The sequence below is a fragment of the Ceratina calcarata genome, unplaced genomic scaffold (genome assembly GCF_001652005.2).
Source record: "Ceratina calcarata isolate Rehan_Ccalc_2016 unplaced genomic scaffold, ASM165200v1 scaffold39.2, whole genome shotgun sequence".
Taxonomy (NCBI): Eukaryota; Metazoa; Arthropoda; class Insecta; order Hymenoptera; family Apidae; genus Ceratina; species Ceratina calcarata.
In genome coordinates, this window is record NW_017162322.1 from 279,847 (window position 1) to 305,560 (window position 25,714).

General features: G+C 43.7%; 1 protein-coding gene across 3 annotated transcripts in view; it reads right to left on the minus strand.

Annotated features, from left to right (window-relative positions):
• Positions 1 to 25,714, minus strand: part of LOC108626216 (uncharacterized) — a 196,589-nt gene that overhangs the window by 70,522 nt on the left and 100,353 nt on the right. For all 3 annotated transcript variants that reach the window (XM_018026782.2, XM_018026779.2, XM_018026783.2), the window contains 2 exons: positions 10,768 to 10,915; positions 3,326 to 3,433 (listed from right to left, as the gene is read on the minus strand). In XM_018026782.2, coding sequence (XP_017882271.1) covers positions 3,326 to 3,433; positions 10,768 to 10,915 — 256 coding nt within the window. The remainder of the gene's footprint in view (positions 1 to 3,325; positions 3,434 to 10,767; positions 10,916 to 25,714) is intronic.

Genomic DNA, 25,714 nt, shown 5'->3' on the forward strand with positions numbered 1-25,714 from the left:
CGTTTCGACGCTGGGATGGTCGGATTTTGTCAACATCAATAAAATGCCAAATAATCATACGTAACTCGTTGAATATCGAAGTTAGAAGGACAACAACTTTTATTTCAAGCATTTTTCGAAGTTTTGAAAAAAAAGAAAATTCGTTAAGGAGAGACAAAATCAATAACTGTAATCGATTCCGTTTTTCGAAAATTAATTTCCTGACTGCTTCTCTCCATGCAGCAATTCGTTTAAACCGTGTCATGACAGAGTGCATCGGCACGCGAAATGTCGTGGGTGACCTTTCGCCATCTTTTAAGGGTAGTAAACCCAGGTGTATACATAGGCTGGCTCAAGGCGTGGAGAGTGTCGCATAAAATGACAAGAAGCGTCGGTAAAACTCCGTCGTACATGATATATCCCGATAGATACTGACCTAAAATATTCAGCCGTGCGTTTCGCCAGAATATGGAGGGTCATAAAAAATTTCGTGAAAATAAGCGTAGTGTACGATCTCATCGTGCGATTTCATTTTCCTCATTTTTATATGGAAACGTGAACACGTCTTGCATTTCTAGAATAAGATCCAATGACGCACCGCTTTGCCGTTTCAAATCCGAGCATCAGTCGTGAACGGGAGAAGTGTTTCGTCTACGAGCATTGTCTTTTATAAAGTACTAGCGAGATTTCGATCGCTCGGAGTTATGTGTAAAAGTGGCCGGGCCGCAGTCAAAACCGTCAGACCATCCCGGTTGCAATATTCATTTCTAACGAGATTACGGTCAAAAGCGCGGTATCCGAACCCTCTTCATCACGGGAACCGATATTGCACCGTCTTCCTTTTGATAGCTAATTTCTCAGCCCGCTCAAAGTGCCTCGGACTGTTGGCTAGATTCACCCGCCGCCCCACGCAATTACACCTTCCCCGTACAATCTCGTACGGCCAACGTCTGATACCACGAAATATGCAACGTTCCATCGTTCAGGAATACTTTGTTCGTTTGGCAGATAAAACGATTTGATGCAAAGTATTTATCTAACAAAGCAGAACTGTTTTTCGCTAAGAAAGGAACGTCAACAGCTGTTATCTCGTCGACCGTAAGCTAAGATTTAATTGTGAATAGAGTTCCATCCACAAAACGTAGTACAAAACGCGAGAGACCGCGGTTACAATGTATCGTTCCACTCTCGGAAGCGATCGTTTCTTTAGGGGTCGGACGGCGGGCCGGGAAGAGGCGCGGGTTTTATTCGGATGTTCCTCGCCCGGTAAACTTCTATGTACGCGGAAACGTGTGCCGGCGGTGAGAATTATATAGGAGTAGAAAGAGACGCGGGTCTCCCTGTGGTGAGTTGCACTTGTAAATGCACCGTCTACCTACGACCCTGTGTGTGCGCAAGCACCGGCGTCTGAACGAGTATATGGCCGCCGGAAGGGTAGGCGGCTGCGAGCTACAGTCGGAACACAGTTCTTGCATTAGCCAAAGAAAGATTTCTGGGCGAATCGAGAAAGGGGGAGGGAGAGGGAGAGGGAGAGAGAGAGAGAGAGAGAGAGAAAGAGAGAGAGAGACAGCCGGCAGTCGAACAGGGAAAAGGAAACGGGTATACGTATGTATGTATATACAGTATATACCATAGACAGGACTGGTTCTTAACGCCGCTATCGCGGACTGTCGTTGACCCGTATGCAATACTTTCGGTACCCGGCGGGAAAACCGCGAGAAAAGAGGGTTGTACCACGTCCCGCGATTATCAATGGTCGATCTGAATGCCCGCCGGCGAACTTATGAAGTTTCTGTCCGTGATTAATGCGCGAGTTTCTTTCAACGGATTGAAAGGACGCGATACAGGCCGCGATTCGAACCTCTGCGCCGGTTTATCGACTACCGTTCCAGGCGAGGGTTTAAATAGTGCTAGGGCATACAAACAGGAAACTGCGTGCAATCGGATCGAATCGTCGTCAGTGAAGTTTGACTTCGAAAGAGAACGCGAATCGAGACAAATACGACGAGATACGGCAAATGGAACAAGTTTCGTTTCATTGAAAGAACTACATTATACGTATTATCGCAGATTGATTGAAATCCTACCGATTCGAATGAACTGCTACCTGAGTTACCTCGACGGCGACCCGGGTGCATGCACACAGGTGCGGCAAAGGTGGTACTTGTCTTTGTCTTATTGACCGCTGAATCTGATCGAGGAGAAGTTAACTCAGAGAAACGTGTACCACGTTCTATACAGACGAACGATTTAAACCTAGCTCAACCCACAAAATTTCGGAACTCCGTCTGGTGCAAACGACGCAGCGATAAAGAAGAGAAAAGTAATAGAATAGTCTATGAGGGTTCGATACAGGATAGTCGGGAATCTGTCAGAAATCATGCAAATTCGCGAGCGGAAGAAGAAAAGCCGATTCCTCGGGGAGTTTCTCGAGTTTACTAAATGCTCTCGAGCGAACGCACCCCTGTCTCGAGTCAGCCAACTTCGAAACTAATGGCTGGAAGTCGATGATGCTCCGCTTTTAAAGATCCGTTCGGTTCCTTCCGAGTTAACTCGCGAAAAGTCCACTTCTGTAAATGATCGGAATTCCTCGAACACTACGTTAACCGCTTTCCTTTTTTTGCCCAGCCATTTAATTATGTTACCTATGGCGTCGAGCTTTTGACGATTTTGACGAGCTATTCTTTGTAGAATAAAAACATCTTATCGCATTTTATTATAGAAACTTTTTGCCGGGGATAGTAGCAGACAGATCGGTGGTACGAATTAAACTTCGATTCCCCTTTGATCGGGTTTTTCCTCGTTCAGCATAAAATCGTGGTAATAGGGGAGAAATTGATGATATTACCCGAGCAAGTGGTTAATTGAGGTATTCGCGATGGTAATAAGCCGATTCGCGAGTGGATTCCGCTGCGGTATGTTTATGAACCCGGTTTTAAATCGCGGTCATTCGATAACGATGCCTCGTTAATTTTTTCCGTACAATGAAATACGGAGGGATTAAAATTTTTTAATAGTTCCCCGCCGACGGAGACGCGCATGAATAGGCAACGGTCTCAATGTTCCGTAATACAATATCGCGAATATTGATAAATTCGGTTCCGAGCGAGAGAGCCGGCATCAAAAATTGAAACGCAGAAAGCAGCGAAGTAAACCGACCCTTTGAAGCTCGTGGATTAAGCATCGCTCCTTTCGGGTAATAATAATTAATCGAAGCAATCCTCGGCGCTGGGTAAACTGCCAAACGATGGCCAGACGGCTAGTGTTTAAAATATACGCGCGTGTACACCGCGTCAGGTATTAACGTGCCCGAGATAGATGAAGACGGCAAGAGAAATTTACTTACCGAGTATCTGGCTAAGAACGGTGCGGCCATCTTCGCCGAGGCAGGCGCTCCGGGCATCAAAGGGATTTGTGAATTGCACGAATGCATAGCCTTTGTGCATGGATATTCCTGAAACAACAAACGATCATGACGTTCCAATATGCTGTACCACAGACCGGCCTCTTTCTTCCGAGCCACGCGAACGGAATGAAACAGAAATGCCAAGATAATAGAAGTGGTCGGGGAAGGGGCCGCGAGTAGGGGAAATCTTTAATTAAAATTGTTTCCATGAATTTTGATGAGACGCCGAGGAGTCTAGCCTCCCAAGAACCTCGTCATCGTTCCGGATACTAAATGAACGAAGCCGAATCGCGATTATCGAACGAGAGACGTTCCTGTTTCCCGTTGTTTTCGTCCTCCCTCTCCGCTTCTAAATATGAACATCCTCGAAGATCGTCCTTGTTAAAAATAACGAACTTTGATCCGTTAAAAGGATTGACCGATTTCATTGTAACAACTCTGCACGATATTACTATACTCATTATTTGTAGAAAAATGTCAGGAACATTTCAATATTCATGATCAGCTATTCAAGACTCGTCAGATATATTCATCATTCAGTACGAAGATAATTACAAATACGCTTAATGAGATTTAATATCGTAAATTTTTAAGAATTATCTACAATTTCCCGAAATACGTTATACGAACGTTCGGTCGTATTTATTTTTCATGAACCCACTCCACCGAGTTTATTATAATCTTTAAAGAGAGAATCTGTTCGTCCCAATTTTTCCTAATAATTATAGCAGACTTGTAAAACAATATTCTCTTATCTCACAGATCATTATATTTCCAGCAATTACATTAAAAAATTATTTCAACCTGCTTATTACTTCTGTTACCCTGCGGAAAATCAGAATCACTCAGGAGAAAAGAAAACTGTTGGAACGTTGTAAAATAATCCCAGGAAGTAAAGTCATAGAGGTCCTCGGCATTATTAACATGTCCAGCGCAACTGGCGTGGCCAAGATAAGTTTTTTTTTCCCCAACCGTCACTGTTCCTTTGGTTGTGTGGGCACACAAGCGCGGAGGTCCCCGGGCGGCGTGTATCTGCATCCGGGGCGCGTACACCACCGGCTATGTGGGTGTACAGCCGTGGAATATATGGAGATTTACATATTTGTTTCAGCATAATGAATTCCATGCATGGTCAGCTGCTAACCACGCAAAAGTTATTACGGGTACACAGATTACGGCCGGGTCTCCTGCGTTAAAATGAACGAACGTATCTGCCGACTTGCTACGCAGACCGACCGCGGAATCGATGACGCCGCCATGTGGGCGATGTAAAATAAAAAATGTTCGACAGGCATAAAAAAAATGCGGAACGAAAGAACCGGTTAAAATTTCGAGTTCTACATATTTCACCCCGAAATGGATTGAGGTAAATTTTATTTATACAGCCTAGAAAAATTTGTGATATATTTTAATATACCCAAGGATTTTGTTTTACGAGGCAATAAAAACCAACATTTCACCTACTAAACCCGGAGAGCAGAATCTGAAGAAGTACAAATTAAGTAAAGCATCGAATCAAGTCGCCAAAGAGCCCGAGAAGCTCGTCCGCCGGGAACTTCTATAAAAGTTTTAACTCTCGGCCCACCGCAACGACAATTCGCAATCTCTCCGGCGAATGTTTTGCGGGGCTGGAGCGTGACTGCGACTAGGAATAGTCGGGGGCACGAGAAGAGAAAAGGCCTTGGGTCCTTATTGCGGAAGGACGAGCGGCTCGAGAGTCAACGGGGACGTGAAATTGCGAAAGGTTCGGCTCGTCAGAAGATATGGAGCACCGGGTTCTACTCTACCATTGTGGAATGCCGGACAAGCGGTGACAGCTGCGCGGAACAGATTGCACGAATCGAGTGGGTCGACGACTTCAATGACGACCGCATCGTCGACGGCCCGCTCAAAAGTCGTATTAACCTGTGTACCGTGCATACAGCGCTCAAAACAGAATTTTCTACGTCTTCGAACGTCGTCGTGGACGAGGAAAAGAGAGAAAAAGTATATCTACATCAACGAGAAAGTATATCTACTTTAAGAACGTTCTTATCTTTTCAAATCATCGAAGAATATTGGATTTGGCTTTGGGACAGGGAAACGCAATAATTTGCGGTGTTTCACGGAGATATCGTTCGAGTATCAACGAGAAAAAAAACCAGCCAGGGCTTCTAGTAACTCGATATTTCTTGTTGCGGGCATTTACGTTGCCCTTTTCTGCGGAAATCTACATATTCGGTTTTTTGCCGGGCTCGGGGCTAACGAGGAGAGGCAGACGGGAACCGAGGACCGGGTAATCGAATTAAAAGGAAAAATAAACCGGTATAGAAGGGATAGGACGAAAAAACAAGATGAACGAAAAAAGAGGCAAAAATGAAAAGGAAACGCGTGTTTCTGCCCCGAAACGACGTTTTCGAATAGTCCGGCGGCCGGCGATTGGATTTTCTCGCGTTTGAATAATGAAAAGCCATTTTCGATTTACCGGAAAAATGAGCACGCGTTCGCGTCAGTTATCCACACGACTGTCTCTTTAATTGGCGATAAAAAAGCTTCCGGATTTTCGGGATAAAATCTGAACGAAATTGGAAAGGATATCTGATAGGTAATTACTGGAATTCTCGATGTCCTGTATTTTGATCACCGCTTTTAAACTGAAATTAAATGTTTTAAGAAGAACGGATTTTTCTTCAGCCGCGCGTCCCACGGTGTTAGCACGGATACCGGAGTCCCTGTTACAATTAGTATATTCCTTTACTGCTCCGTCGGCGACGATTAAGATTTCAATATTTAACTGAGCTGCGCGAAGTTAATTTCTAGCACGAGCCCCGCGAGATTCCGGGCCATAAAGCGTGTAACCTTGCACGATGTAAACTACCCAGCTGTCTTCGGACAATCGAAACACGGACGTCGTTCAAACATCCGAGAATTCGTCGATAATCAGTTTTTAAACCAACCTGCCGAGTCAAGATATAAGAAACATTTTCAGCGAACAGAAGAGAAGGAGTCGAAGCGCTTTTATCAAGAAGCCACGGCCGAGAGCTCGAACTGCTAATTCGGAACAATTTAACGGCGACAAAGTGTCATTATCAGAGAAGACTGGGCTCAGTCGCGAACCCAATCGTAACTGCAGGCGACCGGACACTCTCTCACCCTCGAAAACCCTTTGACTCCCAGCGGCGGGGAAAGCGCGTCGAAGGCGAGGACAACGGAGTCTGGGCGCTGCCGATAAACAGCTTACTTTCAGCAGCTTCCTCGATAAAGTGGTCCGGACAATAAACGCTGCGTCGGCCTTTCCACGACGCGGCTGCGCGGAACTTCGAGGAACTTGAGAGTTCGGCACCGAGGAATTAAAACTGGACGACAGAGGTCGAGATACAATCGGGCACGACGGAGCGCCGCGAACGCACCGAAACCTGCGACGGGCTACGGGCGTTCGCCGCAGCCACGCTTGACAGCTGTACGGTGCAGATTGCACCGAGTCAAGTGGACGTTCAGGAATTGTACCCGAAGCGTTGTCTACAGACTGGAGAACGCTCGCCGCTTAATTTTATTTCCAAGTTCCGCTCCGATGGAGTGCTCGAACTCTCTCGGATCGGGGACTTCGGATAATTCGTGTTGTTGACATTCGGAACCCGGTAAACTGCGGTTCTTGCCGAACGGACGCCGAAGAATCTAGTGAAAATCGATTCTAGATGCCGTCCGGACGATACTCGACGGGCAATTGGAATCTCTTTTCTTCCGCCCATGCCTCGCGCTATCAGAGATTAATTAATAAAAAAATATAATAATGGACCGACGTATAATCGCGATCGATCACAATTACTAAAGAGAAATGCTATCTCGAAAACAGAAAGATGCTTTATTGAAGACCGGAGAGGAACGAGCGTTTAATCAAGTAGATAAGGTCGACCATTTGTCAGACAGCCGTTAAATTGATCGACGACTCTAATTCCTACGACTCCTGGTTTATATAACGTTTCGCACATCGCGCGACTACCGGCAAGAATTCTAGAGTTCTTTCTTTCCGGCGCAATGGTCTGATGAAATTGTCCTCGCCGTCTCCATTTTACGAGGAGCCCAAGATTCGATCGGCTCATTTAAATTTAACGCGGTAAGTTTTCATTACACCGTCGCAACGCGGCTCGTAACGCAACTACGTAATAAATTGTGCTTTAATTTTGAGAACACCGAACAAGGATCGCATCGCGTGCAGCCCGTGACAGGTGTACACAACAGACTCCAAGAAACTCGAAATTCGTCTAAACTAGAGGACGAAGTTTCTACCAGGGAAACTTGGCACGCGTCGCGTCGCGGGAGCAAAAGTGTGACACTTTTATTAACGAAACGAGGGATCGTGTTGCTCATTCGGATGAATTCGTCGGGATGAATGCGCTTTAATTTTACGGTAAATTGATTAGGCAAGTACACGCTTTACTACAGGTACACATTGATTAGGCAAGTACTACACAGACAATGCGAATGCTTCGAAAGTTGCTGTTGTAGTCGCGATTCGAGGGTCCATTAGCGAGCGTTTGTCGAATGTTACACGTGAAACTCGTTCTAAGACGAACATCGAATTTCATTTCTATTAAATGCATTCCTCGATGTAATTAAGGAATTAGCTAACAATAAAAATGAGTTTAACAGGGGACGCAATCATCGTGGTATCAATTTATCATCGCTTCCTCCTTCTTCGGGCCCCCAATAAACTACGTTTTCTAAACGAAGTTACCGGGCACAATGAAAGCAATGGAGTCATCGTGGGTAGAAGTTCGTCTAACCCGAGACGGATATCCAATCGGGATATCGAAGGTCAAGGAGCTATCACGGCACAAATTGGGTTACGGGGGACCGGGAGAAAGAGAGAGAAGAAGAAGAAGCGTATCCGAGAAAATCCTATTTCCAACTCGCTATTTTTCTCCTGGCCAAACCCCGAGCTTCCACCGGTTTTTATACCGGATAACAGCGCGAGAGTTTTTCCCGTTATCCGACCCGATCTTTGGATCTCCTCAACTTCGGCCAGTTTGTAACTATCCCGTCCGCTTTACCACTCGCCCTACCCCGAAACCCATGGAAAACCGATGCTCCCACAAATAGTACGCCACGTTATCTGCCTGCTTCTTAATTCCAGGTAATATCGATTAGATTAGATACTCTTTCTATTAGCGAATTTTATCGTGAGAACGCGTTTATCTGTGATCGAGAGACGGATTTACATTAGCAATTTGTACACGAACTAACACGAAACGATAATGGAAATTGTTTGATCGTCCATCGATTTTCGCACGGCTATTTGTGTTACCGTTTTCCTAGTTTCCAATTTACTTCAGAAATACGAGTTCCCGTATTTGCAAACGTTTCTCAGAACGTTGATCTTTTACTTTCAAATCAATTTTACTGTAAAATAAAAATTCGATTTAAAAATATAATAATGGACCGACGTATAATCGCGATCGATCACAATTACTAAAGAGAAATGCTATCTCGAAAACAGAAAGATGCTTTATTGAAGACCGGAGAGGAACGAGCGTTTAATCAAGTAGATAAGGTCGACCATTTGTCAGACAGCCGTTAAATTGATCGACGACTCTAATTCCTACGACTCCTGGTTTATATAACGTTTCGCACATCGCGCGACTACCGGCAAGAATTCTAGAGTTCTTTCTTTCCGGCGCAATGGTCTGATGAAATTGTCCTCGCCGTCTCCATTTTACGAGGAGCCCAAGATTCGATCGGCTCATTTAAATTTAACGCGGTAAGTTTTCATTACACCGTCGCAACGCGGCTCGTAACGCAACTACGTAATAAATTGTGCTTTAATTTTGAGAACACCGAACAAGGATCGCATCGCGTGCAGCCCGTGACAGGTGTACACAACAGACTCCAAGAAACTCGAAATTCGTCTAAACTAGAGGACGAAGTTTCTACCAGGGAAACTTGGCACGCGTCGCGTCGCGGGAGCAAAAGTGTGACACTTTTATTAACGAAACGAGGGATCGTGTTGCTCATTCGGATGAATTCGTCGGGATGAATGCGCTTTAATTTTACGGTAAATTGATTAGGCAAGTACACGCTTTACTACAGGTACACATTGATTAGGCAAGTACTACACAGACAATGCGAATGCTTCGAAAGTTGCTGTTGTAGTCGCGATTCGAGGGTCCATTAGCGAGCGTTTGTCGAATGTTACACGTGAAACTCGTTCTAAGACGAACATCGAATTTCATTTCTATTAAATGCATTCCTCGATGTAATTAAGGAATTAGCTAACAATAAAAATGAGTTTAACAGGGGACGCAATCATCGTGGTATCAATTTATCATCGCTTCCTCCTTCTTCGGGCCCCCAATAAACTACGTTTTCTAAACGAAGTTACCGGGCACAATGAAAGCAATGGAGTCATCGTGGGTAGAAGTTCGTCTAACCCGAGACGGATATCCAATCGGGATATCGAAGGTCAAGGAGCTATCACGGCACAAATTGGGTTACGGGGGACCGGGAGAAAGAGAGAGAAGAAGAAGAAGCGTATCCGAGAAAATCCTATTTCCAACTCGCTATTTTTCTCCTGGCCAAACCCCGAGCTTCCACCGGTTTTTATACCGGATAACAGCGCGAGAGTTTTTCCCGTTATCCGACCCGATCTTTGGATCTCCTCAACTTCGGCCAGTTTGTAACTATCCCGTCCGCTTTACCACTCGCCCTACCCCGAAACCCATGGAAAACCGATGCTCCCACAAATAGTACGCCACGTTATCTGCCTGCTTCTTAATTCCAGGTAATATCGATTAGATTAGATACTCTTTCTATTAGCGAATTTTATCGTGAGAACGCGTTTATCTGTGATCGAGAGACGGATTTACATTAGCAATTTGTACACGAACTAACACGAAACGATAATGGAAATTGTTTGATCGTCCATCGATTTTCGCACGGCTATTTGTGTTACCGTTTTCCTAGTTTCCAATTTACTTCAGAAATACGAGTTCCCGTATTTGCAAACGTTTCTCAGAACGTTGATCTTTTACTTTCAAATCAATTTTACTGTAAAATAAAAATTCGATTTCAATTTTCAATGTTATTTTTTACTTTGGTACAAATTTTGTAATAAATATTTAATTTACTCTGAAGCCAATAAAAAATGTCGCCTACGTATGACGATTACTACGAAGATCAGAGGAATATAATCATCTTATAAAAAACGTAAAGGTAGCAACGGTCGTCGCAATTACTTGAGAGACATATCGGAGGAATGCGAGTGATCCGTCCTCGTCAAAAATCTGACGTGCGCCTGATAGCGAAGGAATCTCGAAAATGTCGGCTACGAAGCCGGGGATTCGGGTTTTCGTTTATGCGATTTCCACCGGGGAGCAGGAAGAGAGGAGAGAAAAAGGAAAGCTTACCTGCCAGGCGGCCGTAGCGTTGAAACATTCGCTCCACATCGGTCTTGCTGCACTGAAACGTGTTTAGATTCCCGACGAAAACCCGGGAATTCACCGCCTGTGGGTCCTGCGAATTGGTCTGGTTGCCCACTTTGCTCATCTTCATCGCCTGGAACAGGAAAGAATGTAACGTTCCAATGTGTAAGACGTAGACGTCGGTTTATCGCCGAACGTGATTTGATTGACGATGCCCGCGGAAAGTGATACAGTCGTTCTATCGGGCCCTCACCTTAATAGAACCGTTCCTTTTTGCCGTCTTTGCACTGTTACAGAAGGACGAGTTTTATGACGTTCGTTCCCCGATTTAGACCGGTTCGGTCCGCCTCTATCGATACCAGCGCGCTCGTTTAATCTTTCCGAATGCGATATACAAATCGACGTCGACTATCAAGAAAAGTTTCCACCAGCTCGTTATTTTCCAGATAAATCACAGATTTCCCCGTCCGTCGTTACGAACAAAACGTCACCCGCGGACAAACGACAGATAGATATACGCGTTCTAAGCAGCGTGTATTAATACCAGACACGCTCAGAGCGAAACGAACATCCAGACACGTTGAAATGCACGATTCAGTGACAACTTCGTCAAGGATCGATGAAACCATCGTATTTCCAGCAGGTAACAAGTCGCCCGGCTCCCGGGGACTTAATGAGATTCGCAGACGTCCTTTAAATTGTCCAAAGACCGAGCGAGGAATTAATTAACGCGCTTGCGATTCCATTCTGAGAATTGAGTTCGACGCGCGCCTCTCTCCCCTGCGTTTCTGATTTCAAAAGGAAAAAAGAGACTAAACTAATGAGATCGTTAGCCATCGCCCGACTTAAACGTTAAACACGCAACACGCCCTGGATTCATCTCTCATGGAATCGGTTAATCTCGCGGACGATCGCGCGTTAATTGGGCGATACGTGCCGGTGATTCATTCGAACGCTGATATCGGAAAAAAATTTGTTCCCTCGCTTTAATCGCGTCGCGGCTTTCACCAGTCGGACGCGACGATCCCGCTTCGTTTTTTTACTAATTTCCTTCACCGCATTTAACGCACCGGTTGTATAATTCTGATTCAAATGGGGGAAAAAAAATCGTGCTATTGTACGGCAATTTGAAATCGGTAACGTTACGCTGCATAACAATGAACAATATAATATGGCTAGAGCACGTCCATCGTATAGTATAACTAATAATGATATATAATGTGTCGCGGCACATGTATCCACCCCTTAATATTGGCTTGATTGATGTCAGAGTAATTACTGGTGGACGCGTTCAGTCAAGGGAAATTGGAGGTGCGTCTAATTAGTCTCGCATTGCGGCCCTTCTCTAATTAGCATAAATAATAAGTTTTCGCGGTCATTTAGCTTGGGAAATTATTCAATGCGCAATTCATTTCACTGTTCGCTCATCATTTGTTATTCAACAGGTAAGAGCTCAACGGAGCGGAAGTCTTGCTAAATGCCGGAAACAAAATTTCACATGGAAGCTATTTTACAATATTCTCGGGCAACGTTGATTGTTCCTTCAGTTAAAAAGTCGTACGAGAAATGTTCTTTATGTTTTTAAAATACAGGGGAAAAAAGTTAACGTGGTACATTCAGTCAATTTATCAACTGAAATCAGTTAAATATCTGAAAAATATGCGAGCCGTCGGGGAATTCCAAGCAAAACACCGTCCAAATTGGAGGCCACATTTTTTTAAGTTCGACTCCCTCTCTCTCTCTCTGTCTCTCTCGCTATGTTACAAACCGTCCCTTTTTGGCCGTGAGATTTGTGAGGAATGAATTTTTAAATTCGCAATATGTCGTTGATTGTGTCAAGCTTAATGCTACGCTTCCGAACGATATTCTCGTAGAAAAAAAAACAAGTAGAGAGAGAAATTAAAAACTATAAAGCGGAATAAAATAAGTACAGGTTGAAACGATTTCCACGTTTGCGATTGTCATACCATAAGTCTAATCAGAAATATTATGACAGCAAATATATGTTATCACTAGACTGCGGAATTTACGTATTTATCGAGAAATCGAATGTGCAAAAAATATGAATAAGCCAGATGCATAAAAAATTGTTATCTGAATTATATTTTTTAAATCCATGCTACAGATATTTCGTTTTACATAAAAATCCGTTGGCCGCTCATTCCCTTATTAATAATTCGCATTGCATTAATACCATTAAAAGTATCAGTAAATTCTCGACCGGTAGACCATTTAATTTTAGATTTACCGTTGCGTTCTCAATAAATTTTCAATTATGTGCGCAACGGACGTCGAGTAAAAATGTGCTGGCCATCATTACCCGTTCCACTCTACTTTTTGTTATCACGCATGATTCCGCGTGGCCGAAATAAATCGTCACACCCAGTAGATAGTCGCGTCGTGTAACGAACGAATATTTTTATTCGAATCCGATGAATTCGCGAAATGCCGGCGAAATTACTGTACGCGCGATTTGGCTGACGTAATGTAAATACGATTGTATGTATATAAATGCGTTGCCCGCCGCGCCCCTCCCCGCCCCGTCCATCCCACGGCGGAATAAAAATGAATCGATCCCCCGACGATCCTGTCTGCCGTTCGCAATATTTCTATTTTAAATTCGCGAGTCTCGTTCCGTTTGTAATTATTCGCTGTACAATATGTCCCACTGGTTTTCGAACAGATTGTACCATTGTCCGTACGAACCAGAAAGCCGATTCAATTGTTCAATAACAGAATAGTTCGTTTACAGTCTTACGTTTCTCCTCATACATTTTTAAAGAGTTTATTATTATTCGTTTAATTGTATCATAAAACGTTCCGGCTGATAGCGCCTGAGCAGCATGAAAGTTAACTAGCGAGGGTAAATGTGGAGTATGAAAGGATGTTAGGAATGCTCGTGACGAGTGCGAGATAAGAGCTATCATTTCCGCATATCGAGTCGCATTTGCGAACGGCTATCGACTCCTTTATCACGCCCCCTTGAAGCGAACCTACCATCTACATCGTATTCCCTCGAAATAGAGGCGCGTTACTTAAGAAGCGACAATAAAATTTATAAGTTATTAGACGGTATCTAAACTCTCGCCTCTACGTTTAAGAAATGACTCGATTGAATAAAGAAAGCTGCCGTCGGAACTTGCGAGTTTAACGAAGTGTCCTTCGAAAAAGTTAATAATTAAGTGATGGAACTTCAAACGGAGTGATCTGCGAACGTTTCGAAGCACTGCGAATGCTAATTTGAAGGGAGGATTCTTCGGCGTGTAATTTTACCGTCTGAAATGGGGCGGGTGGTTCGTGTATCTTCGACGAGACGCAACGTAAATAACAGTAATAGTGGGACCGTACAAACAAAAGTGTAATTAGGAATCTGTTCACCGTCGTCGGGTCCGCATGCACGGGACAAGAATCTGATTCGAAAACTTTGATAGAATTTGTCCGGTTCGAACACCTGCGGACAACCATCGACGTATCAAGAGACACAGGGATGCAAACAAAACTTTAAATCGATGCATCGATAAAAATTCTATCCATACAGGATTTCGGAATGGAATACGTTTAGTTCGTCTACGATGATTTTATTTCATCTGTTGGTGGGATATGGTGACAATTTGTTCTTGTCGAATTGAAACTGAACAGCAGCTCGGCGACGGAACTTGAGGAATATGATAACCGGGAACCGGTTGAATATGAAGCGGGTGAATTAAATCGGCGGAAGAGGAGGAAATCCGTTTCGAAAATAGTATGAAAATGAGCGCGGCACCGAAGAAAACGAAAGAAGTTAAAGATCCCGGTGTTACGAGGAAAGGAGGAGAAGAAGACGATGGCGGCGTTCCGCTGCGAATTCAAACTTAATCTTTCGCCGCGATCATCGGAAGTGGAAGTTCGCTTCTTCGCGGGAGCCACGAAACTAAGAAGATTATCCATAATTTATGTATGAAGTAAAACAAAGAGTGGACTCGCCGCCAGTGGTGCTGTATAATTTCAGGTACGGCCACGTGGGCTATCGCTCCGAGTTTCGGAATCTCGTTAATTCCATCTCCCGACGAGCGACGCGACTTCAACCTGTTCCATTTTACCCTTCGTAGAATCCGATCATATCTATTTACCTCACGCAATTTATTTGCTGTTGGATTAAATAATGAATTAGAATTGAAAACCGTCCAGTCTTCATTTACCATATTTTTGCTGGCATTTCATTGTGAAAATTTCCTTTTCTATTTAAAGAATTGAAAGGAACAGGTAAGAAGCGTGTATAAGGGGTAACGATGCATCAACTAAGTAAATGTGGCACAAAGGTTCCGAATGGAACACCAGAATAACACCACCAAGACAATTTGAAAAAAAATTTTATACAGAAATTGTAGACATTGACGTCCTCTACAAGAAAGATTGTATGAATTTTTCTTCTAACTCGTCTCTACGTATGATTAATCGGCATTTCATTAGTACTGCTAAAATCCAGCCGTTCCTTCGTCAAAGCAGCAAATTTTTCGCCCAAAATTTCGTTTTTCCTCAAATATTTCTAAACCGTTGAACCTATGGGAAAATTGGATACGACCTTATTTGTAGCTGACAACTAAAGCTACATTTTTTGTCTGAAAAAATTTTTCTTTGCTAGCGGCGATAGTTAACGAGTATTTTACAAAAAACGAGAGAACAGTTTATTGAAAATAACTCGTTAACTGTTGACGGCATAAAAAAATGTTCCGTACAAAACTTGTAGCTTTTGAGGATACCTACAACTTTCGTTTCGCACATTTTTTGTTAGTGACAACCAGTTATTAACGAATATTTCGCAAAATCTGAAAGGGTACCCCTTGACAGTCTTCAAAAATTTTTTTTTCTCGATATTTCGAAAAATGCTTTGAAGAAAAATTGCAGATACTGATATTACCTGCAAAAAAAGGTGGTATACAATTTTCTGCTATATCGAATGTTTCAGAGCTAATCGATTAATTAGTTCGTTCATTGTGAAATACTTGGTAATGAGTGGAGTTACAAGGAAATTGCAGAAGTTGGTTAAAATAAAAAGATGCTGTCAAAATCCAGCATCTTTTTGAATCTTGTCCTCTTCGGGGAAATTAATACTAGCCGGAGCTGGCCAGGGATCATTGTTCCAAGCTGTACAATTGCCTTCTCCCGAGCAAAACGGTAATCCAGCGCCGCTCTGAATGCGCTCGTTACGAATCTATACGTATATAGCCGACTAGGTGGCTCTCTCTTAAACACGGAATTTGGTAGCAATTGTACGATACGCGATTTCGAAGTCACTGCCGGATTGTGGCCCAGCAATGGTCGGATAGAAATATCGGCAATTTAACCAGCCGCCACCACCGTCGGTCGAACGCCGGGCTTTTGAGAATACGAAACTCGATTTACACGACCATTACGCGGCCACTCGTTCTGACTTTATTCGAACATTTCCTCCGTGACTTTTTAACGAGACGTCCGTCACGGTCACGGAATAGTCGTTATTAATAAGGAAACCGTGGAACGACAAGCGAAAAGAAAATTGTTTTGAGAACTTAACCATGCCTACAATTGTTAATCACTTTATCTTGTAGGAATTATATTTTGAGATAAGTTCTTTCAACTTCGAAATAAGTATCCGACTTCCTAATAGAATTTCTCGTGTCATCCTCGCTGCTGTCTAGAAATAAGCATCTAATTGCGTCGTGAATTTTAAAAATAAGAGAACAAAAATGTTTAATCTATTCTTCAGCTCCAACCGGGTAACAAAACGGTATTTTTATTCTGTTAACAGGGCGACGAGTTATCCTCATACTGCTAACTATGAATGCCATATACTAAACAGTTCCACGGTTTTCGAAGAAAAAAAGTTGTAAAGTCCCATGAAATTCTTTTGTACACTGAACGTTCTAAATTGCGCAACGTTGTAAAACTATCTTCCGTACGGTTTCGTTAAAAAGTTTAAAGTACAAGAAAGGAGCTTTGCAAGCAACTTTCAAACATCCGGGAAGGAAAATACCGCGTTGAGGGAAAAATTTTTATATTATATAATCCTATGAAGGCTGAACATCCCGGAAGCGTTTCCTTTCGGCTAAGAGATAATCAGCTGATTTTTATTCATAAAACCTTCGAGCTTAGTTTATAAATCGTGTACAAGAATTTGTATCAATGTGCTATTGAATTTTCATCAACTTGTCATGATATTTCATTGGCAATCTCATCGTTATTAAAGACAGAAGAGTATAAAAGAATCTGGAGATTGTTGGACGTACACGTATTTCATTCGCTTTCCTCACGTGGTTCAAACGCACGGCAAGACGCAGGACTAAGATAGTTAGAGAGTCCAATTAACTTTCAATTTAATTAAAAACCGACTGCGATACGTAAAAAGTTTACGTTAAATATAAAAAATCGCTTCTCGCCGAGCGACGCGAATAAAACATTTTTTCGTGGCCCGACCTCTTACCCGGCCGTCCCAGTTCCGCGCGTTTGTTCGCGAAACGCCCTAATTTAAGAATAACAGAGAGAATAAAACCGCCCTCGTCGCGGCGTACGAAGAAAGACAGGGTGCGTCGTAAAGTTTGCTTGTTACGAAATTCTGTAACGGGCGGCGCAGTCACGACCGTGAATAAAATGCGAACGGGGACGGAGGGAGAGACAGGCAGAGGAGAGAAGGCTCGATGCTAATGCGGAGATAAAAAACGTCGAATGGAAGCAGATTTGCGGAAACGAAACGAGTGAATGCGTTCTGGTCCGCTTTAAAAAACGAGCTAGCTACAAAAAAAATATAGGTGGACGTCTGAAAAGAGATTTATAATAACTAGGAGTTCGCGATCCATGTAATTGACGTTATACAGAAATGCCCTAAATCCTCTTGAACTTTCAACTTTATCGTAACCGATTATAATTTTCCTCGCTCGCATTATAAACCGCGTGCGCTAGAGTTCCCTGAAAGCTTCTCGATCTTCTCGAATTAATCTTAAATAATGCGTGGATCCGACGAAGGGGGGAACGCGACGGAGGTTACGACGAATTTCACTTGTAAAGGTGACAACGTCGAGGGTAAACGGGAGATGGGAACGAGCGAGAGGGAGAGTCACGGTTTGAATCGCGACGACTAGCCAGAATTGGATCAGTTGAATTACACTTGTATGATTCATTAGCGTCTCACTCGGCGCGCGAAACAATAAGTGAATTACCATATACATTGTGCGAGATACTAGACGACAGTTACGCGTGCGCGTGTATACGTGGCATTGTACCCCCGAGAAGTGGATTAGCCGCGATACTTTCATCGACTAGTCGCGACGCGAATCAATCGATCGATTTCATGTCTGCCCGATGATAACGTGGAAACCGATCGTGCTATCAAAACGATTTGGACAATTGGACACGTTTTGTTGGATAACGATGCACACTTCGGATTTCAAGGTATTAACTATAGTAAATGAAGATGTAAATTGTTCTCAGTTCGCTGACCAATGAACGTGCTCGATTAGAGTATTATTACGGTGTGAGCGTTTAAACGTTCTCGCGCACGATGTACCGAGAGATCAAGGAAATGTAAATCACGGCGATCGCGCGTATCGTACGACCGCTGTCATTCGATCCAGCGATTATCATTAATCGCACGAAATTAATGGGTTCGCGCCTCGGCTGTGTTTCATGCTCTGTAATGGGACGGTTCGACGGCACGGCAGCTGGAATTCTTCCTAAGTACAGGGTAAACGATTATACGCGCCAACTGATTCACGGGTAAACTGGGACTAAACGGGAACGGGCGGGGTAGAGCCGAACTCAAGCGAGTGAAAGTTGTGCAAATGTTTACAGTGGAAGCGAGCTGTGACCAGGAAAACGAAAAGGAGTAAGGGAAAACCGTGGCTGTCATCCCTTAAGTTATTCAAAGGTGAAGAACGTGGAAGAGGGACTTTCGAGACCCTAACCCCGGATCAAATGCGACCGAGCGGAGGTAATTTTATTAGAGGAGTACACTCTCCTCGTCCCGGCGTGTGGCGAATGAATTCGCTTGATTCAACTCGGGAACGCGACTGCCAAGTGCTGATCCAGTTCTTTTTTATAATGAATTATCCAATTACATGTACAAGACTAACTTCCTCAACTTCTTTCATCGTTTACGTCATTATAAATAAAATTTGTCTGACGATAAGATACGTCAGTTGCCAAGATACCTGTTACATGTGTGTCTGAGCATAACTCGACTGTTTCCACTTAAAGTCTACCGTTCGCTCCATCCCGTAATTAAATTTTTCTCCCACGCACTCTTCGCGCTTTTTATTCACGGAAAAAGTGACTTCAGTTCTAATTAGGACACTCGATGTACCGTGTAATTCATGAAACATCAGAGACAGATTACGGCTAGTTGTAAACGATATTTAAACGGGTAACCGAAACTCCCTTAAACTTGAACGGTAATTATACTTTAAAATGATCAAGGCTACCTAATCCTCGCCCGATAAGGAGGAACAAGCGGCTCGAACGGTTAAAGAGAATCCCCGAGCCAAGGACTGCGCTTATTATCGGTTTTAAAATGTCATTAGCAAGGAAAACTTTCGCTTGATAATAAATCCAATTTGCCCGGGAACAACCTTGAAATTGGTCCGAAGTCCGCCCCTGGAACTTGAAACCCATCCCCCCTCTACCCCGGTAACCCCTTGTACGATGCAATCCCGTTTTCTGAAAACCATGATTATTCGTAACCACCGACATCCGTAGAGTTAATTGCATCGGATGCAACGTTCAATTTTAGCCGGCGCGAGGCGACGACGCTACGTACAACTTCGACCGTGGCCCGTAAACTTTATGGTTTAAATTAAGAAAGCTTATGAGGGAACACTGAGTCGAAAAAGCTTCGCTACTTCCAGAGACGGAGGAGCGGGTCGGGCGACCCGAGAAAAAGTTTCACGACGACGACGACGACGAGGAAGCGGCAACGGCAGGACACGCGAGCGAAAACTTTAATCTGTTTCAGTGGCCCGGATCAAAGGTGTTACACGCCGTATCATATTCTTGTTTTATGGTAACTCGCAATTTCCTTCCGTCGCGAGACCTTGTTTATCCTGTCCCGTCTGATAATCTACTCCGCTACGCCCGCGGGATCCCGGTTTAATACCGAATCTTGTATAAGATAGCGTCGAGAAAAAAACGAACGAATCGCACTCGGAGAGATGAGACTTTACTTGGAAAACTCTCGAGGATCAACATCCGTTTTTAGGATACTTCCAAATGGTCCGTTAAAAATCTGACAAATATCCCGAGTGAATAACTATCAGAGATTATGACAATTTAAATATTGTCTTCCGTGTCATAAATAGTTCCAATAAAATTTTACGGTAGATATTCACTATTTAATGCAATTATCACGTGATAAAGTATTGCTATGCTAATCGTAAATCTGATTTAAATTAAAAAAAAAAAGTTCATCGCGTGTCGGATCGTTTCTATTTATTTGACACGTTTAATGGTCGGAGAACAGAGGAAGGTAGAGAATCAGAGAGTGATTCGTGAATTAAATTCACGCAAAAAAGGGAGGGTTCTCGCCGTTCCGATATCTTGAAATTCACGGGCCATCGCCGCGAGCAAATCTTTGGAATTAACGGATTAGTCGGGTAACGCCGACCTATCGTTTTACGAGCTGACGTGATCCCATCGAACTTTTTCATCCACTCTTTGTAACGAGCAGGCCGATAAATCGACGCGGCATTCTCGCATGCTACGTGACGTAATTATAAAATCAAACGAAGACCGAAGTGTCCCTAAAAATATCTCAAACGATCAGTAACTCATAAAAGTTTCACAGCGTGATGCACGTGGCGTGTAAAGAACATTGGCTAACGAATGAACTCCGTGCGAAACAACAAAAACCTTTCATCTGGGAACGGCGAGCGACGAACATTAGTCGGGCAAGTTTTCAGGTAGTATACTTTAGAAAGATTAATAACGGCGCTCATTAGGATAAAGCAAAACTGTCGCCCCTTGTAATTACGATTGCGACGCCGGGTAATTTCGCGGCGGGTCAGCGATGATGAAACAGAGACGGTTTCCGTGTTTATTACGGTTTCCCGGAAAATGAATCCGGAGGAGAGATATCCTCAATGGGACGAGAACTTTTTTCCCCGCGGTGGAAAAAAGCCTTCCGATTCGTCACAAAATTCGAAAGTCCGCGAAATCAAAAAGCGCCGCGCCGGGGACCTCATTACAAGTTGAAATGGAATTTCAAGTTTCCGCGGCGTCACATGGACAGAGGTATACATTTTATGACCGAAGTAAAATTTTCCTACCAATTCCGACGATTCGCGAAATTGTGTCACTGGGAACTATTTTTGCCGCATCTAAAACGAGCAGAACCTTTACTTTATCAGGTGATTTGATGAAAATTTCATAACCGAATTATTATCCCGTTCGTTAGGAACGAGCGTGACTTATTATATAATACGGTATCGGATTTTGCCATTTATCCAGGTACGAATTTTCTAATTATACCCAGAAAGGTAGCAATGCATCGAGGGTGGAACGAGTGGGTTAAAAAATGAAGACAGGCGTAAGAAAAGTCTACCGATACTCTTGTGCAAAATGCACGGGTCTTCCCTTTCTTCGGCGAGTTACGCATTGTCACGGACGCCCTTGAATAAAACACGTGCGAATGATATTTCAGCCGTGTATAATTGAACAGCCGCCGAGCGAGATGCTCGACGTCGGATATAGAGAAAGAAAATCCCCGTCGCCGCGGCGTGCCACGGGGATTTGAAAATGAATACTGCAGCTGCTTGTTGTCGGCTGGTGCATGGCTGAACGCGCGCAATCTCTACGGAAGTCGTGTCTTACAATCTTGGATGACAGTGAGCAAACTCATTTTTCCTAAAATTTGTTTCAACACACAATTTGCCAGTTTTTACGATGCTGCTTGATTGATTCATTTAGATCGACGCAATTTACTGATTGATCAAAGAGGAACGTGCAATATTTTTTCTACTTCTTAGATCGGGATCATGGTTCATTTGTATCGAGGAAGAACAACGAAAGTCGATAGTTTCTTGCGACAACGTACATAATAGAACACGCCGAGGGGGTTTGTAATGCAGTTAACGGAGACGGGAGTGGACCGTGGGAGAGGTAGAGGGACCGTTCGCGATCACTTTACGAGGCGACGTGATTGCAATCATCCAGCTTTTCGCCAGCCGAGTCGGTCCCGTAGCTACTTGGGAATCCTCCGGTGTACTTTTAATAATTCAGTCGGATCCGGCGCGACGTGTACAGTCGAATCCGGAGAGGGAAAAATGAACTCAGGCCGTGTAAACGGGATACGGGACGACTGTAAAACAGCGCTGGCCGCCGGTAATTGTTTCTTGGGGATAAGTAACGGCCGATGAAGAGAAATCGGGATTGGATCGAACGAGCTCTCGTTGTCGCCCATCCGACGATTGATTCGCTCGGATTTTTCGCGAACCGAGACTTTGATCGATTACTCGTCTCCTTCTTCGTTTCATTACACGAGCCCTTTGATTAGCTCTTCGAAGTATCTTGCTTTTTCCCTCGCCCCCTCCAGTTTTTTATATAGTTCGGAAAAACAGAAGTTATTTTATATATAATTGATTCAAACTGTTTTTCGAAGCTAGCTAAAATGTCTTCGGTGCGAAATCACTGTGAATTTCAACATTAAGTGATATAAAATATTTCTCTCTGAATCGCGATTATTAATGAGAAAGAAAAGAAATCGATGTACGAAGTGGGGCTGAGATTATTCATGATGAAAGGGGTTTGATGGGGACGGCAATCGCAATTGCTTCGGCTTCGTCTAACGTTTCTGCTATCTGGTTAATTTCGGGGGAGAGAGAGGATATGCTTTTAAGCGATAATAACGAGCCGGATGAAAGCGGCTATAAGGGAACAAGGAACCCAGGGGAATGAGTAAATTTTAAATCGGTTGCTCGGTAGATGGATGAATAAATTTGAACTTGGGAGAATATTTTGGTTACCCTGCCCGCGCCTTCATAGATTTACCTTAGAATTCCGCGGGCGAGCAAATTCGACGAAAAAGTTTCCATGAATGAACAATCGCGTGTACTTGTTTGGACGATCGATCTCGGACAATCGGGGGAGCCTCGTTGAATTTAAGTTCGGGAATTTGTCAGCAATCACGGGGAAACGTGTTTGCCTCCGACGGATTTAAGTCGATTAAGATTTCAGCAAATATTTTATTAAAAGTTTCTGCTACGTACTCCAGAAGTTCAATGATTGTTATTTAAATCTTCTGTATTATACCTTGGAAAATGTTCCATATAATTTAATTACTTTTTACTTTAACGATTTTCTTGAAGAGACCGTCGAGTCGATTCGCGAAATTCATTTCTCCCGTTCGGGGAAGTTACAAGTTACGAGGTCAGGCCAGCAATGAAGAAAAATGGGTCTGAGTTTCGTAGCCACCACCAGTTTGAGATATATCAAAAGACCGTTCTAACGCTATTATTTGAGCATAAAGAAATATGTAAATAGGGAAGGAAATTCGGAGTGAACCATGACCCGGCAGACGAGCTTAAACGTAATTAATACCGCATTGCTCTTCCTTTCATCCCCTACCTTCTTCCACCGTCGACGTAACGGGGTGCCTCCGTCCTTTTCCAACCCTTCTTCGTCGAAGGAGGTGCATCAGGACGGTTTTACCGCGGCGTTAACTCAATATCTTCGCCATCACGCCATGATCTATCCCTTTCATCCCCTTTCTGTCTCGACGCCCAGACAAATGTTCGAATAATGTTCACTGATAAGATGAAATTCGGCCCTCAACCTTCATCAGATTTCTCAATTAGTATTCCATACATATTTATTGGCCCCTCCCCTGTATCCAAAAATGATTTGAAATTCGATTCTTCGTATGAACAACTTTGATCCAATTCAGTTGACCTAGAAATCTGGAAGACAGATTATGAACATCTTCCAAATTCCACAGTCGGATAATAGAATGAATAGCACTTTACATTGTTTAATCATGGCTTTAAGATCGTTCTAAAGAAACCGTTCTCTAATGCAATTTTGCAATTATATCTGAATCTACAATATCCACTCGTACCCCGCGCATAAAGCATTCCATTTTAGCTCGAAAATTACGCGAATGTTTTTCACCGCTCGGGTTTAACTAAAAAGCTCCTTTCCTATCCGAAAATTCCAAGCAAGCCAAAGGTTCTCGGGTTCCATTTGAACGACACAACAATCAACCGCGCGGGACGGGACGTAAGTAGCGGAGCTGGGAACCGCGCGCGCACAATAAAATCCCCGCCATATAATAATCTCGTTAGAAACCGCGGCAGTGTCCGCGGATCTGCTTGTGCGCTCCTTTAATTACGCGCGGCACGGAATTTTTACGCGCGCGCGCAGCCGGCGCGTGCACACGGCACACGCAGCGCGGAAATAAGAGCAGCCCACGCGACGCAGTCTACCGTTACATAATTAAGAACGGTTTTTCTGCGCCGTGAAAACCGTACTAATTACCAACCGACCGACCATCCAGCACCTACCCTTCCTCCGGCCCGCCCCGCGACGTTGTTTTATCCGCCGACTTACTCCGAAACAATGATCGCTGCCTTAACACGCGTAATTAAAACGCAACAAAAATTATTCGCTTGTTTCTTCGACCGACAGATCCCGCGGGACTCGCGGGTACAAATCACTGAAGAAACCTTTCGAAGAGATTTTTCCCGGTTGGCAAAAACGTAGTAATGGTATATGGGTCATATTCCGCAAAGCGTAAATGCTTGTCCTTCGGTTTTTGCTTTGACGACCAGCGGGGAGACCGAAAAACCGCACGATCACTCGGGAATTTTTCTCGCGCGCCAAAAAAACTCTCACGGACTGCGTAAAAACGGGAAAAGACTGTCCGGCCGAACGTTGGTACGATTTTATTTGATCAGCTCGGCCGTCTCGAATTCCTCGTTTCCGATTAATCCCGGCAAAATTTCACTCAGCCACTTGGGAATATTGTTCAATAGCCAGTCATCAACGTTTCGAGAAATTAATGAGAGCGGTTCCCAGCCATGACAAATATTAATTACCCCCTAATGCGCATAATCGTGCACGCGGTTCAGGCTTTTGATCTCCATTTTGACATTTGCGAAACCACTTTCGCGTGGACACAATTCCTTCCGTGTTAACCGTCCATCAATTCTATACACAATTCCATCCAACGTCACCTCGGTAATCAAGATTTACAAACGACGCAATGAAAATGAGAATATCTCCTTAAACAGCTTCCCAAACTGAAAGAAACGAAGCGTGAACGCGAGATCTTTTCCATTTGCAGCAGACCGTCGGTCTTTCAACCGGGACAACGATACACGCATTGTGTTTTAAGAGTCGTCGCCGGGGCGCGAGATGAACTTTAGAGATATCGCGGGCACGCCAACTTTCTTCAGTTCAGGAGTACAACAATGCTTCCACGGACGAACGGCACGGCGGCGTGGGCGGAGGACCGAGCAACGGGGGATCCTTTATGAAGGATCGGAGGATCTAGCGCCGGCGACACAAAGCCTTTGCCATCGAGCGGATGCGTTATAGTATATGTATTCGACTCGCGTTTCATAAGCTGCAAACATCGTATACATGCGTGTCTCCAAGTTCAAGATAGGAAATTTCGTATATCCAGTGTTCATAGTTCAGAATGTGTTTCAGCTCGCCAATTTACCAAAAACGTTCGAATCTAATGACAAGTCAGTTTGAACGAGATACCAGCCGTCAGATCTCACGTGTTATCAATATGTTCCAAATTGAATGAAACGTAATTACGAAGGAATTTAAGGATGTATTGGCTATACAGTCAATCCCAAAAGTTTATACACTTTAGAAACGCATTTTTTAAAAATAAATCAGACGTCGGAAGAACATTGCTAATAATAAACAACAAAAAAAAATTTTCGATTTTTCCGAGATTTTTCCAAGGGGTACCCCTTCA